This window comes from Mizuhopecten yessoensis, unplaced genomic scaffold (genome assembly GCF_002113885.1).
Source record: "Mizuhopecten yessoensis strain PY_sf001 unplaced genomic scaffold, ASM211388v2 scaffold1931, whole genome shotgun sequence".
In the NCBI taxonomy this organism is placed as follows: Eukaryota; Metazoa; Mollusca; class Bivalvia; order Pectinida; family Pectinidae; genus Mizuhopecten; species Mizuhopecten yessoensis.
This window is the reverse complement of record NW_018404293.1, coordinates 19,101-36,078: the sequence shown is the minus strand read 5'-3', so window position 1 is coordinate 36,078 and position 16,978 is coordinate 19,101. Positions and strand designations below refer to the sequence as shown.

The window sequence follows — 16,978 nt, the reverse complement described above, 5'->3', positions numbered from 1 at the left end:
ATTTGAACAACATTTACTTGACATACAGGAGGTACTTCAAAGGTTTCGTACTGCCGGGTTGAGACCTGGCCCTAAAAAGTGCAGGTTTGCAGTGGACAAGTGTTTTATTTTAGGACATGAGATATAAAATGCAGGGATTCGACCTCCCCCAGACAGAGTCGAGTGTATTCGTTACTACCACCACGCTACCAATACTATGGAAGTCAAACGCGCCATGGGCTTACTGAACTGGTTCAAGAAGTTCATTCCGAGCTACAGTACAATTGCCGCACCAATCTATACGCTCTTGAAAAAGAATTTGAAGTTTCAGTGGACCAGTGAACATAGGGATGCTTTGGAAACTCTAAAGCACTTGCTAGTGGATTCTGATGCCCTCGCGTTCCCGCGTTTTGATGTCCCGTTCCGTATTGCAGTAGACACTTCTAGTAAGGGTGTGGGTATTATGCTCTATCAGATTCATGAGGATGGCACACCACATAAATACGTTTCCGCTCAAAGGGACTCAACAAGTGGCAACAGTTTTATGGACCCACCAAACTTGAACGTCTCGGTGTAGTCACGACAGTGACAGAGTGTGCTTCTTATGTCCGTGGCACTCACTTCATCGTCGAGTGTGACCACCAGGTGTTTCGCCCCATCTCTGTCAATCGCTTGAAGGGAACTATATGCTATATATGAACGTTTGCTCGCAATGTTACAGCAATTTGACATTGAAATTCAATATAAGCAAGCCAGTCAAATGGTAGTCCCTGATGCTATGTCTAGGTGCCATCCTGCCGCCGCTGGGATACCCGTTGGCCGCTACACGTATTTAGATAGGAAGCTCATTTATAATTACATTTGCCCGATTTTACCCGACAGGTCCGCCATGATGGTCCGCAATAGTTAATTACAGCATAGATGATGGTGTATGGGTACAGTGGCGGATCCAGAGGGGTTTTTATGGGCTTCAAAAACAACCACCCCCCCCCCCCCCCACCCCTGGAAAATTTGAAATTTGGTACACCCCCCAAACATCAAAACTCTGCCTTTCTCTCTTTTGTTCTTATTTGAAGAGTTTTTGTATCATTAAATCGATCCATTGTATCCGTTTCTCCGATTTTAAAAACATTCTTCGCCATTCCTCACACTGAATATTTCATAAATATTTCACGGCACGGCACTGTGTTGTATCTTTGAGCAAGATACTTTTTTCTCATTCTCATTCTAATAAATCGTGATACTGTTTTCTTCGAATATAATTCATTTAAATACGCGATAAAACACGTTACACGGCTGCTATCTATTGCAATAATGCTCAATATACATATGTTCTTTCCTCGTCTATATATCAGTATTTGCCCAAATAACCAAACATTTGCTTTTGTTACACCTCAAGTGAATTTCTAGCTATTTGATTGGTTGGGAGAAAATTAAACAAAAATCTCTGTCACCCTCCGAAAATACATTGGTTTTAAGGGGCACGGGTGATATTGACATGAGACAGTGAAAAATATCACATGCGCGAAAAATGTGCATGCACCGCTTCGTTTCCCCACCATGATGGTCACAAGAACGTTTGACGGCAAAAGCCAATTTTATCAAGCGCCGCTGCGATAGCGATTGTAAAAAGCAGATAATCAATACACAAGATGTCATTATCGAGGTTTGCTGCCGTTTCTGAGCTACAAAGACTTTTGGTGTAACAAAATAGATATGACATTCACTAGTAGGTGACAGTGAATATTGTCAACCCTTAAAAATCCATTGTCACCCTCGGCTTCGCCTCGGGTGACAATGGTTTTCTCGGGTTGACAATATTCACTGTCACCTGCTAATGAATGTCATATTTATATACTGTCATATACTTAAGGAGATATATTACACGTTTGAAATTGATAGACATACGAAATAACGACAAAGAACGATGACGAGGGGAGATAACGCAGAAATAAATATGATAAGTACGTTACTGCGGCGCACATGTCCGTACCATTTCGAAATAGTGTTAATGGCAAAAAGGATTTATTTGAAATTTTATTATTCTAGAAATGAAAAACTTGAGTTTACTTTATTTTAGTTTTCGAAATATATAAAAGATAATTGATTGTGTCGTCAGTAATAACAATTAATATGTTTCACGAGTGTGGCTAATATTTTGATATTTTACACGAGTGCGCAGCCGTTAATTATCTCGAGCCCTCGACATCTTTTCTCGAGAGCTGGAAATATTTTCTCGAGCGCGCGTCTTATTAGCTCGAGCGTTTTACTTAGGCTTTACTTATGAATCGCTTCATAATAGTACTGCATTGTTATCGTGATAGAAGAGGATATTTACAGAAACGTTAATATAACTGTCCTTGTTGTAACGAATGTCACGTCATGTACATAACTTAAGTCGACATTTCGTGATATATCAGAATTTGTCGAAATACTTTCCACGTAGAAAGACAATGTCGAGATGCGGATGTCTAAATTATCATTATTATTATTTCCTTTATTTCCTCCAGAAATGAAGAGTTACAGAAATAACGAACAATACACGTACAATTCAATACTATTGAAAGAGAAGAGAATGCATTCACAATCATGGGCACACCCTTACATAGTGACACACACATGCACATGGACAGACACACACATAAGAGAATGACAATAGTACCTAATGTCGAGATGCGGATGTCCTGTGTGTATTTAAGATATTTAAATGATTTTCGTATAGGTATATTGTAAGAGTGAAAGAGATGTAGGGAGTTGTTAACCACTGTTACCATTCGAATGACGTATAATCGTATATTTAATTTGTTGTTGTGTTAGAGGGAATACCGGAAAATGTAATGCATGATTTCAAATTATTTTACATCCTCGATTAGTTGAAATATTTGAATAATATTCGGTGTATCAGATTTAGATATGCACTGTGAACTTTTAGTACTCGACAATCTAATATAGATAGAGGAGCAGTAGTTAAGTAAACAAAACATCGTGTACAATCATGTGGAATATAACTGTCAGCGTGGAGACAAAGTACACTCTGCGAACTTCCTACAGAATATCAAGAGAGCGGTAAACATAATTTAAATTGTACTTGATATGTTGGATATTTATTATAAATACTAAATACGTAGGCGAAAAATGGAATGATCATAACTAATATGTATAAAAAGGGACATATAATAGCTGTCGACAAACTTTACACTAAAATATCCTCTCGGGTACCCCTATACGAGTCTACTTTCGTTTTGAAGTTCATCGTAACACTGCAAAGTCGAATTCTCCAGGTAGAAAGAAAGATAAGGAATATCAGACAATATACAAGTTGAAGAATATTTGGAGAGCGGGAAACATAATTTAAATAAATTACAGAATATGATAACTGCGTCTTGAACATTTTAAAAATTCGAAAATCCTAGAATCCTTTTTACATTGTACTTGATATGTTGGATATTTATTGAAAATACCAATACGTAGACGAAAAGAGAAATGATCAACACAAATATGTATACAAGTGGCCATTTAACAGTTGTCGACAAACTTTACACTAAAATATCCTCTCGGGTACCCCTATACGAGTTAACTTTCGTTTTGAAGTTCCTCGTAACACTGCAAAGTCGGATTCTCCAGGTAGAAAAAAAAGGAAAAGGAATATCAGACAATATCATAATCTTACGAATTGTACGGTAAGTGTATAGTTATACTTCGATGTTATCATATCTTTACTTGTGTTATGATAATATGATTTACAGAAAATGCCATGTAGGCTCAGATTATTGGTGTGAAACGACAGGGTAGCTCGAGTTTACTACTCAAAGCCGGAAGTTGATTACGATAGGCTGACGATAAATACACAAACAATTTGAACGATGCTCATTGTTGATGATTCTAAGATAATTAGATACTTGTTATACATCTTTTAAATAGATTTTGTACCATAACATATCTGTACAAGTTCTGTATCGTAATTAAGTAGGTATACGCCACTCTTCATACGCTTCCTGAATGTGAGGCTCCCAAAGGGATAATTTTGCATTCTTGTTGTTAAACATCAGCAACATAAAAGATTTTGATTCATCGGTTCATTCTGGACTTCTGAACTTTGTTATCGTCATATCTCAACAAATGTTCACAGGCCACGCATCGTAACTCGTAGCACGAACATAACTTCTAACACCTGAATGTTATACACCCAAATTGGTTTCATTGAATTTACCGAAATATTGTGTTTTATTAACAATTAAAGATAATCAATACTGACAATTTTAAAAACACAATTTATAGAATGCTTTTGTACAATAAAAACGTTGTGTTGAGAATAGTTGACCACCGATATTGTCAACGACCATTCAATTAATGACTCATAAAATCAATATATTTTGAATTTTATATAGCTATTTTCACACACGCCTGTTTCATCGTCCAATTTCTTTCAAAGGCGAAATGGCAACTGCTCAGGCACAAGAACTAAGCTGGCAGTGTGATAAATCACTGGTAGAGTGTCTGAATCATCTGTTCACTTCCGGTATAGCATGTGACGTCACGTTCCTGGTTGGAAAGAACAAATATGGGATTCCCGCGCATAAAACTATTCTCATCAGCAGAAGTCCTGTATTTTACGCCATGTTTGAGGGAAATATCGCCGAAAAGGGCGCAATATCAATTCCGGATATTGAACAAGAAGCGTTCACAATATTTTTGAGGTAAGATTAACTGTTTCACAATACCTGAACATTATTAGTTCGGCGAAGGGTACATAAGGTCCTGACAGCGAACATGAGACCATGTACCCTGCCAAAGACCTGTATAACGAATTTGTCATACTGCAAAGCAATGTTCAAGCGTTGTCGTCTTGTAAAGACTCCCATCCTGTTTCCTTGCATCGAGATAAAAATGGCCCAATGCCTCGTCTAATCTTGGCTTCGAGAAGTCCTCGAAATCTGTTTCTTGCTCCTTTTCGCTTAAGTATGCTCTGAAGGTTTTGCTTGCTGAATTGTTACTGTTCTTTGTGTTTGTAGGTATAAGTGACGCCCGTTTTGTCTCAATTTCACTCTCCGTGACGCTTGCAAACCGTTTCGCCATTTTGTTCATTGTTGACATTAGCAGACGAACGTTCTCTGGTGTGTTCGATTCGAATCTGCGAGTTATCTCCCTTACAACAGGCGCGCGTGCTCTTATGTACCCCGGCAAGGATACTAACATAGCTTCAGGTACCTTGGCAATTCGACCAATCACCGTGCGACATTTTTCTTTGCAGTATGACAAATCAGATATATAAAACAATACTGTATTCATGTCTTCATACGATTTAAAAAAATTCAAATCCTATCAAGAGTAAAATGGATATTTTTTATGTCATGTCGTGTTGCAAGGCGAACTGTTGGTAGAATTAGTTTATCTTTTATTTAAATTTAGGTATCTGTATACAGACACAATAGAACTGACCGTCAACACCGCAACCTCTGTCCTGTCTGCTGCTAGGAAATACATGGTGGACCGTCTTGTCACAAAGTGTGAAACCTTCCTGAGGAGATCTCTAACCACCGAAAATGTATGCCTACTATTGGAACAATCCCATATTTATACAGAGGAAAGCCTAAAGGAGGACTGTGTAAATATGATTGCAAGATCACAAGAAGAAGTGCTGAAGTCGACAAGTTTCGTTGACCTGTGTGGCGTCTGTGTGAAGAGTATTACAGAGTCGGACGACTTAGCGGTTGAGGAGAGCGTGGTGTACGAGGCGGTGATGCGGTGGTCAGAGGCAGAGTGTGGACGTCAGGGCCTGGAGGTGACGGATACAAACAGACGGAAGATTCTGGGTGACATCCTCTATACTGTTAGATTTCCCCTCATAGACGCCAAGTATGTGTTACATCATGTCATTACGAGAGATGTCCTGACGGCAGAACAGATACTGAGCGTCCTTAGATTTCAGCGGGACAACAAAGCATATCCATGCACAGAATTCAGCGAGAACAAACGAAAAGTTCGAGAACCGGTAAAAGGAATATTCGAATACATAAACAGATTTACGGATACGATAGAAAGTTCATGGAATTCATGGAATTATGGTGAGAATGATTCCATCTCGTTTGTCTCTACAGTTGACATGTTCCTACATGGACTGCAGCTTTATGGGTCGTATGAGAATGAGCAGAATGTTCTAATAGGAGTCTACAGTCAGGGTGGTGATACTCTGTATATGGAAAGGCACACATTGTTAACAAATGAGACACTGTGTAATACAGAATTCCAGCACATCATCGAATTAACACGAGATCATACCTATACTGTCGTCTTACACGAAGGAGTGGACACAACGGTGTATGGAACGCAGGGATGTAGCACGGTGAAATGCCGTGATGGACAAATCCGATTCATGGCAAGTTCATCTTTTCCACATGGAAGCACAACTATCGATGACGGTCAAATTCCAGGACTGTTGGTATCTTTCTAAGTGTTATTCCCCGACAACGGAGTAAATTTAACCCCCCCAGGACAATAACAGACGCAAGATCGATGCAGATAACAAGAAATAGCATCAACAAATCCATGATATTGATCATGTTTCTCATCACTCATAATAAATCTCTTGCGAGAGGTGAAGGGAGATATTTATTGGTTATGTCCATAACCATAACACATTAAATGCCAAAGGAATAGGCTGAAATCTGGAACAGGTTGTACTCTTGGGCCTCAACTCAAAAATGCTCGTTGATTATCAAAGGGCCATATAACTATCATAAAATTCAACGCAACATCTCCTTACGTTATCATCCTCATATACTGCCATCAAACGTACCAGATCTGAGATGATTTGCTAGGAAATGGACTAATTCTGGTCACAATGTATAATGCAAAGAGGACTGTCGGATGGACAGATGCTGATAACAAAATTATCGAGTTGCAATTTTCTAAGACGTGCTCAATACTTCCACAGTAATCTAGATCTAATTTCTATATCATTAATGAACACTTAAATAAGTTTTTCACATGAAGTACAAAATAATTTCTTTTGTTTTGACTTAATGAAACCAATTGGAATAAGTCTAATAATTATGGGCATTTAATTGTAATTCGGCGATGGTTAAAGCCACTGCGGCGGCGGTTGTGTTGCTTGGTAGACATCTAAATATAGACCATGTGTAGGAATTCCCATGACGTCATCATTACGGTACCATCCCGGTTAGGGTGGTGCTGCAGGGTGGTGCGGGTTGGTGGTAATGATATATACGAGACTGCACTGCGCCAAAACCCTTACTTTTGTACTACTCTTTTAGTTTAAACTTTGTTTTATTCACATAACATATGTAGTACATAATACAAACATGATTGAAACTAGTGTTGACATACTTGTAAAAAATCTGTTACCTTTCATCGTAACCAACATTAACAACTATAGCTTAGGGATATTGGGTCCTCCTTAAAAGCGTCTTCAAGTGACAACAAACGTCGCCAGAGAAAACCTATACAAATACCAAATAAAATATGCGATATAAGATGTGTTGTTAATATGACTATAATACACATTTATACCAGATTTCAATTTGATATTTGAAAATTTGACCGAGATATGATGAATTGAATTCTATGATCTGCGGCGTGGCACGTGTGTATATTAACCTGTACAGTTAAGAAAACGTCGCCGGACAATATCTTTAAAAATTCTTACTAAAGTAAGCGACATCAGAGGATATGTTAATAATAAGACTTTTATTGATATATACACCAAATTTTAGCTAGATATATGAAAAAACGACCGAGATATGATGAATTGAAATTGTACTATCGGTGGCGTGGCACAAGTTTGCGAATAGAACTCCGCAGATCGTGAAGCGACTTCAGACTTTACCTCTGAAATTAACCTATAACGTAATATGTACATATGACTATGATACACCTAAGTACCAAACTTCAGGTCGATATTTGAAAAAAATTACAAAGACATGACGAATTGAATTTTTACGATCGTCGACGTTGCACACGTGTGTAAAGAAATCTACAGATCGTGAAGCGTCTTCAAACTATATCTCTAAAATTAATCTAAAAAAGTAACCAACATCAGACGACATGTTATTCATATGACTATAACACACTTTTATACCAAATTTCATTTTGATATTTGAAAAAATTGACCGAGTTATCGTGAGTTAAAATTTTACGATGTACAAGTATGAAGATTTACAGCGTATCACACATGTGTGCACACATAGATAAGAACTTCGCTGTTCTGAACACGACATACCCGGATTAAATTGCGTTGTTAGCACTGGTATAACATTTTGTTTGTTTTATTATTTGTTGTTTTCCTCATCAGAATGGATGATTTTTTCAGTTCCATGGATGATTTATTTTTCAATTACATTCTTTGTAGAAGTTACCAGACCGGTACGGACTCTTTGACCATAATATATGTTCGTGTGACTATATCGATGTAACGTGTTTAAAAACATATAAATACTGCTTTTTTATTTGTAGTCTTATTAATAAAATGATACAGAAAATAAACTTTTAATAAAGCTAAATGCTTAATACCGTCTGTATTTTCATATTTTTAGCGATTCCTGCGGTATTGTTTACATGTCATTCGTAGAAGTAAAAACAGAAAGTCGGTTTTCTAGCACACATGTTTTGGGAACTTTTAACTGTTAGAGCTTTATCAAATGTTGACAATTCCCACAGGACAACTAAGCTTGAAATTTTGCGCGTACGCGGCCAGTTCATAGTCACCGGTACCAACGACCATCAGGAGTAATGAGATTGTTGCATGCTAAATCAGCTCGGGAACTTCTGATGTTTGAATAAACTTGGTGTGATTCATTATTTCGAAATGGTTGTTTTTCAACCTTTTAGACAGCACTTTTCTACGTACACCATCCACGTACTTAGACTTAATATAATTCAACATTATGGAGTCAGATCTACTAAAAATTACTGAATGGTCCAAATATTGGTTAGTTGATTTCAATCCTAAAAAAACGAAAAGTATGACCCTTAGTAGAAAAAGAGTCAATCTTACACATGTGCAATGAAGAAATATCAGAGGTACTGTTGCATAAACATATTGGAGTTCTTTTTTCGAATAATTGCAGTTGGGTTGAACATGTTAAACAAATAATTCAGAAAGCAACGTCTAGATTAAATTTTATGCGATCTCTAAAATTTAAACTAGACAGGCAAACATTACAAAATATATATTTTTCGTTTATTAGACCACTTGTAGAATATGCTGATACTGTCTGGGATAGCATTCCCAAAGAATATATTTCTAAATTAGAGAATGTCAATTTGGAAGCTGCTATGATTGTTTCAGGTGCTACTAAACTTGTAAGCTTAAACAAACTCTATACAGAACTTGGATGGAATAAATTAATAGACTGTAGACTTAATCATAAATTGTTACAATTCCATAAAATGTTTTATCAAAATACTCCAGAGTATCTGTATAATCTCATACCTAATTCAGTTAGTGATATTCATAGTTATAATACCAGACTTTCTGACCCATCATGTCTGATACCTATTCTTTGTAAAACATTTCCTATTTAAAAGCCTTTCTGAAATCTAATAGTAAATCATGTCCACCTTCATACTACTTTAAGGGTTCACGCCTGGCTCAAATCTACCACAACTGCGTATGTCATGTAGCTCCCTAAAAGGACACTTGTTTACGAAAAACATCATACCATCCCCGAAATGTTCCTGCGGTGCCATCGAGAACTCAACACATTATTTGCTAAAATGTAATAAATATACAGCACTAAGACAGCTTCATATTCTGAGTTTGCCGTATCAACTATCTACTAATCTTTTACTCTTTGGTGATAACTCTCAAACCCATCAAAAAAGCACTACAATTTTTCTAGCCGTCCAAAATTATATACTCAAAACCAAAGATTTCAAATAAACGAATAGTCGTTTAATAATTTCAATTCTGACATACATATTTATGTATGTTGTGTTGCATTCGTTTTACAACTATGTTTTAAAATGTATTTGGATTTATATGCTTATTCAGTGATTTTGACATTGCATTTCTTTATACCATATCATGTCACTAACTGGCCATGATTATGATAGTTTGATAAAGTGATGTGTTACCTTGAAAGAGCAGGAAGTGCCAGGGACGAGGCGGGAAAGTGTTTTATGGACTTTATTTGATAAGTGTGAACTGCAACGTTTTTAATAATTATGGCGGTGCTTTGTGACATACTAATTTTGTCAATAGTTGATTTAGTGGTGATTTATTCTATGTAACTTGTATATACATTTTAACCTTAATCGAGTGTCCATTTACAGCATTGCTGAAATTTTCATCTACTATTGCATAGTTATATTTTACAGAATCGTGTTCCACATACCCATCGCAATAGAGCAATATGATATTACCATCTGATGATCATGTGTATATTGATATGTTATTCATTCCTGGCTTCCACTGCATATCCAATCCACTACCCCCTCCCCTATTCCCGTAATTATTCTATTGAACATATTACTTCATTCTTGTAGCTAGTGTTGAAAAGTTGATTATTAGGCAGGTAACAAATTAACATAAGTGTCACGACACTTGTTTTTGTTTCCTTTTCTGTTCTATAAACATGTACTTCGATGTATTGTCAAACAAAATTTGAATAAAACAAAGTTTAAACCAACATAATTCCGTCGTACATCAGAATATTGAGACTGTTGAATGGTATGAAGTACCTAAACCCTGAATTCGATTGGGAACTTCATAAGTTTGAAACCTGATCATGTGATTCATTGGACTTGTCAGCTGCATTTGACGTCATTGACCATGGCATACTTTATAAACGTCTGGAACACTCTTATGGAGTGGCTGATACCGCACTATGCTGGATACAGTTATACCTGAGTGAACGACGACAGTGGGTTGCCATCGGATCTGCCACCTCACATAACAAAGTACTAGATTTCGGGGTTCCTCAAGGGTCGGTGTTAGGACCACGAAAATATTGTATTTACTCCAAACCGATTGGAGAGATTTGTCGTCGCCATAGCCTTCGCTATCATTGCTATGCTGATGACACACAAATTTACATGGTCATAAAACCACAGGACAGTCGGAATACAGTCTCAGAAAGTCTGGAAGCTTGTCTGACAGATATCAGTATCTGGATGAACGCTAACATGCTTAAACTTAATCAGGAAAAGACGGAACTTATCGTCTTTTCCCCAAAGTGTCAGCAAACAATAGCTCTCCAGCCGATCAAATATTCTATTTTTGGCACAGTGACCCACCTTCCACAGACTGTGGAAATTATGAATATCTGAACTTTGTTATCGTAATATCTCAACAAATGTTCAAAGGCTGCACATCGTAATTCGTATACCAAGCGTAACCACTTACACCTGAGTAGTTTGCACCCAAGTTGGACCCAATTAATTTACACCCAAAAAAATCAATGCTGACAAAATGAAAAGAACATACTTAAATAACGGTTTCGTACAATAAAAACGTTCAGAATGGTACACTTACGATATCGTCAACGAACTTTCAATGTAGGTCTTATCATGAAATCAATGTATTTTGAATTTTATATAGCTATTTTCACACACGCCTGTTTCTTTCAAGGCAGAAATGGCAACTGTGCATGCTCAAGGATCAAGTTGGCAGTGTGATAAATCACTGGTAGAATGTCTGAATCATCTATTCACTTCCGGTATAGCTTGTGACGTCACTTTCCTGGTTGGAGAGAACAAATATAGGATTCCCGCGCATAAAACTATTCTCATCAGCAGAAGCCCTGTATTTTACGCCATGTTTGAGGGAAATCTCGCCGAAAAGGGCGAAGTGTCAATTCTAGATATTGAACAAGAGGTGTTCACAATGTTTTTGAGGTAAGATTGACTGTTTCAAAATTCCTAAACATATCAAATAAATTAATCGATACTGATCTGCAAGTTGAATTAAGATCGCAATTCCGTCTTCATGCCTTCATACTATTTCAATTTTTTAAATCGTTTCAAGAGTAAAATGGATATAATGTATGTCATGTCGTGTTCTAGTGGTAGAAAAAGTGTACTTTTTATTTCAATTTAGGTATCTGTATACAGACACAATAGAACTGACCGTCAATATCGCAACCTCTGTCCTGTCAGCTGCGAGGAAATACATGGTTGACCGTCTTGTCAAAAAGTGTGAAACTTTTTTAAAGAGTTCTCTTACCGCTAAAAATGTATGTCTTCTATTAGAACAAGCCCATGTCTACACAGAGGAAAGCCTGAAGGAGGACTATCGACGCGTCATCGCAAGGTCTTCGAAAGAAGCACTGAAGTCTAACAGTTTCGTCGACCTGTGTAGCGTTTGTATAAAGAGTATCACAGAGTCAGACGAATTAGCGGTGGAGGAGAGCGTGGTGTACGAGGCGGTGATTCGGTGGTCAGAGGCGGAGTGTGGACGTCAGGGCCTGGAGGTAACAGATACAAACCGACGGGAGGTACTAGGGTACATAATCTACACAGTCAGGTTTCCTATTTTGGACACGAAGTATTTGTTACAACATGTCATAACGAGAGATGTCCTGACGGCAGAACAGTTAGTGAGCGTCCAGAGATTTCAGCAGGACAACAAAGCATATCCATGCACAGAATTTAGTGCAAACCGACGAAAAATTGAAAACCCAGCATGTAGCAAGTAGCAGCGCAGCGGGAAGCGATTCTATGTGGGAACGGGTGCATTACTCCACGGATTGTTTTTAGATCTAGAAGCTCTGTCGTGCCATCTGATTGCTTTTGAGATGCATATTTGAGTATAATTGCAATGCATACATCAAATGAAAGGAAAAATATTTTCCTATCCATATAGACTGCTCATTGCTTCATATTATGAACGGTTATGACAAAACCGTATTATTTCTGGAACGGGGTCAATTTACTCTGGGGACAGCTAGCAACCTTGATTATATTTTGTTTTAACTTATATTTTTATTAAGTTTTTCAAAGCACATACACATGACAATATTTGGGAGACTATAACATATTTCACCGTTCACTCATCCTAAACATTTCATTCACATTTCATGGTAACCATACTCAATTCTTATACCAAGTAATCTAAGTATTGGATCTGTAGGGAATATTAATCTGACTTACTGATCGTGTGTACTATCATAACAGAGCATGTTAATTTATGACATTTTCATTTCAAATATTTCATATATAATCATACACACCATAGATCTGTATAAAACATGCATATCAAACATTTCATACACCTGTAAAGAACAGTTATATAAAAAAAAATCATACACACCATAGATCTGTATAGAACATTCTTACCAAATATTTCATTCACACCATAGATCTGTATAGAAACATTCATATTAAACATTTCATACACACCATACATCCGTATAGAAACATTCCTATTAAACATTTCATACACACCATACAACTGAATGTAACATTCCTATTAAACATTTCATACACACCATGCATTTGTATAGAAACATTCATATTAAACATTTCATTCACACCATACATCCATATAGAAAAATTCATATTAAACATTTCATAAACACCATACAACTGAATGTAACATTCATATTAAGCATTTCATACACACCATACAACTGAATGTAACATTCATATTAAATATTTCATATATACCATGCATTTGTGCAGAAACATTCATATCAAACATTTTTCATACACACCATACAACGGTATGGAACATTTATCTTAAATATTTCGTACATGCCATACATCCGTATAGAGCATTCATATCAAACATTTCATACACACCATGCAACTGTATGGAACATTCATAATTAAAGATTTCATATATACCATACATCAACTTTAACATTCATAATTTTAACATTCATATACACCAGTTCTGTATATATTTATCTCTATACATGGTGTACATTTAAAGAAATGTCAATATCTTATACACAAGCAAATACCTTAGTATGATAGTATATATTTATTAACGCATATGTTATAAATCTATCCAAGATGTCATTTCAAAACATTGAAATAAAAACTAATTATATTAGTCATGTGTTGTGGTTTTATCGAAAGAAAGAAACAGAGACAGACAGATAACTACTGGCAAACAAAGACAGACAAAACAAAAGTAGACATGTGTACAGAGGCAAAGACAGAAAAGACACTGGCAAGAACTGCCAGATAGACAGACAGACACAGACAGACAAAGAAAGACAGACACAAAGACATATACGCACAAAGACAATCGACACAGAGACAAGGACTGACAGATTAGAGAGAGACAGGCCTTCCAAAAATCAAAAAGTTGAAAATAAATCATCGACAATTGTTTTATTGAAAACATTTACTCCAAGATAGTAATATCTACTTAAAACAACTATAAAATTTTCATATAAACCAACTGTCATAGTTCAGGAGTCCATTAATAGATATGAATAGGTATAGATGATATAGAAATCTTTTCAATTTAAGTCTTTAGAAGTATAAAAATCTTTTTTTTTCCACTCTCTGTTAAAAGAGAAGTATCGCCTTGAGCGGTTGCTATGTATTTTTTGACATGGTGATGGTCTTTCAAAAATGTGATTAGAGAATTTATGTCTAGTATGGTTTCAAGACATCTAGTTTTGTGAATGTAATGTGTATCGATGATGTTAATTTCAATCTTAATTTTACTGAACTCATTTCTAATTTACCAGAACCCAAAATAATTGATTCTTAATAGTAGTGAAAGGAATGAAAAGTGCGTCTAAGAATACTTCCAAGCTCTGCAGTAAATTTTGAACTTTTTGACAAATATGTGAGTTATGGTTTCTGACTCTGATTTACAAAAAGTACAACGTGGGCTTACAACACATATTTGCCCAATTAGAATGATCAAAGTCAAACTGATCTGCCCATTTTTTTCCTACCTGTTGGAGTTTAATCATTCTTAGATAAGATTGTTGATAAATATTTTGTTCCTCGAGTCTTATTAAAAAAATGGTTCTATGTTCAAAGGAATGAAAGGAAGTAGAAGATTTATATCCTGAATCCTTTGTGTATCAATAAATCATTTAACAGATTTGACAACCCTTGAAAGTGAAGAAAATTTGTAAAAAATGTATATTTCTGTGTAAACTCGTGGTAGGTTTCAACATATGATTTATAACTCTAACACTCTTAACATACCAGTTATTGTAAAAGACAGAGTTTCCACCAATAGTTATATGTGGGTTATGCCATAAGGTTTTTTTTAGAATGGAGAGTTGTCTGCCCTTTGGTAAATCAGAATTCAATAATCTTTCCCAAGCTTTGAAAACATCACACCAAAACATATGTTTGCATGTCCTATGACTCATACGTAGGTAATCATTTCAACAATTCATATATAACTTGCCACTTTCTAGAAACTGTACTTTGAAAAGATCTCTATCACCATCCTAGTTTTAGAGCATCTATAACAGATTTTATGTTGAACATTTTCAGACCACCTTCAAACCAATCAATTGTTATAACATTTCTTTTCACGTTTTCTGTTTTTCCATTCCAAAGAACGTTATACACATAAGTATTTAAATTATTAAGAAAATTAATGCTTGGTTTGGGTAGTGAAATGAACAAGTGATTAAATTGTGATATTAATAAGAATTTAATCACGTGTATTTTACCAATAGGAGTGAATCGTCTTCTACTCCATGACTTAACTAGATATTTAAGCTTAATCAAATTTTTGTCAAAGTTTAATTTAGCTATTTCATGTAAATTAACGCTAAAGTCTATCACCAAAAGTGTAAATTTACACCTACCCAATTGTAAACCTAACTCTGGTAAAAAGATGGCATTGCTGTATTTATTACTTCCTATCCATCTTACCTGAGTTTTGTTAGTATTGTTTTTTAACCTACATATTTGAGCAAATAAATTCAGTTCGAAAATTGATTCACAAAAAGATTTTTCTGACCCATCAAGTATTAGCGAAGTCTCATCTGCATACTGAATGAGAAGAATAGGAACATTATTGACAATTATACCTGTTATGTTGTTATTATTTCTTAACCTGGTTGCTAATATTTCTGTACATAATATGAAACTGTAAGGTGCTACTGGGTCCCCTTGGCAACAGCCGCGCTTCACTTTGAAGAAAGTAGAGAGATTCCATCCCTAATTTATTGCAGAATAAACATTATTATGTAGTGTTTTTATCAATTTTCTAATACTATCCCCGAAACAAAACAAAATGAAAGAATTTTGTCTATAAATCACCATGATACCGAATCAAAAGTTTTGTTATGGTCAATCATAAGAAGCATTCCAGGTATATAATTGTCTTCAGTATAGTTCAAAATATCATAAATAAGCCTTGTGTTTTCGCCAATGTAACTAAAAATCCTGATTGATCATTATCTATAAGATTTCCTAAGACTGTTTTTATCCTACCCACTATAACCCCTGATGCTGTTTTATAAACAATATTTTAAAGTGATATCGATCGCAAATTTTTAATGAAATGTCTTGGTTTGTTCCCTTTTGGAATGCACGTAATAATACCCTGTTTTTGCGTAATAGCCAGTTCATTTTTATAATAACTAGAATTAAGGGATCTAACAACAAAAGTACCAATCTGATTCCAGAAACATTTTTTTTAAAAATCTGCAGGAAATCAATCTGAACCCGCGGCTTTAATTATTTATTTTTTTACTTAAAGTTTTCCCTGCTTCCTCCAATGTAATAAAACCTTCTAACTTTTCTGATTCCGTAACATCTAATTTTCGAACATTGTAATGGGATAAACAAAATATTCAAATTAATATTTCTATATCATCTGAATCATCATATAATTTTTCATAAAAAATCTTTGACTTCGTTCAAAATTTCAGCCTGGTCAGATATTATCTCATTGTTTTGTTTCTGTAACTTAGGAATGATTTTGGAGGTATAATTTCTATTTTCTAAGCCCAAAAGATATTTTGTAGGTTTCTCCCCTTCCTCTTTCCATTTTGCCCTTGATCTAATAATATTCCCGTTTGTTTTTAGCGTAACCTAATTGCTT

The 16,978-nt window shown here is 35.6% G+C and overlaps 2 protein-coding genes across 5 annotated transcripts in view; both read left to right on the top strand.

Moving 5' to 3' along the window:
* Positions 1-7,933, top strand: part of LOC110442856 (BTB/POZ domain-containing protein 6-like) — a 35,922-nt gene extending 27,989 nt beyond the window's left edge. For 2 of the 4 annotated variants that reach the window (XM_021486714.1, XM_021486718.1), the window contains exon 2: positions 5,389-7,933. In XM_021486714.1, coding sequence (XP_021342389.1) covers positions 5,389-6,430 — 1,042 coding nt within the window. In that variant the 3' untranslated portion in view covers positions 6,431-7,933. Of the gene's footprint in view, positions 1-3,569; positions 3,660-4,411; positions 4,677-5,388 lie in introns of those variants that run through there. The other 2 variants (XM_021486704.1, XM_021486697.1) reach the window with 2 other exon arrangements.
* A 3,251-nt stretch (positions 7,934-11,184) lies between these two features.
* On the top strand, positions 11,185-13,343 carry LOC110442832 (BTB/POZ domain-containing protein 6-like). Its single transcript, XM_021486648.1, has 2 exons — positions 11,185-11,835; positions 12,038-13,343. The coding sequence occupies exons 1-2, from the start codon at positions 11,576-11,578 to the stop codon at positions 12,633-12,635; spliced, it is 858 nt and encodes a 285-aa protein (XP_021342323.1). The 5' UTR covers positions 11,185-11,575; the 3' UTR covers positions 12,636-13,343.
* Positions 13,344-16,978: the final 3,635 nt, after the last annotated feature.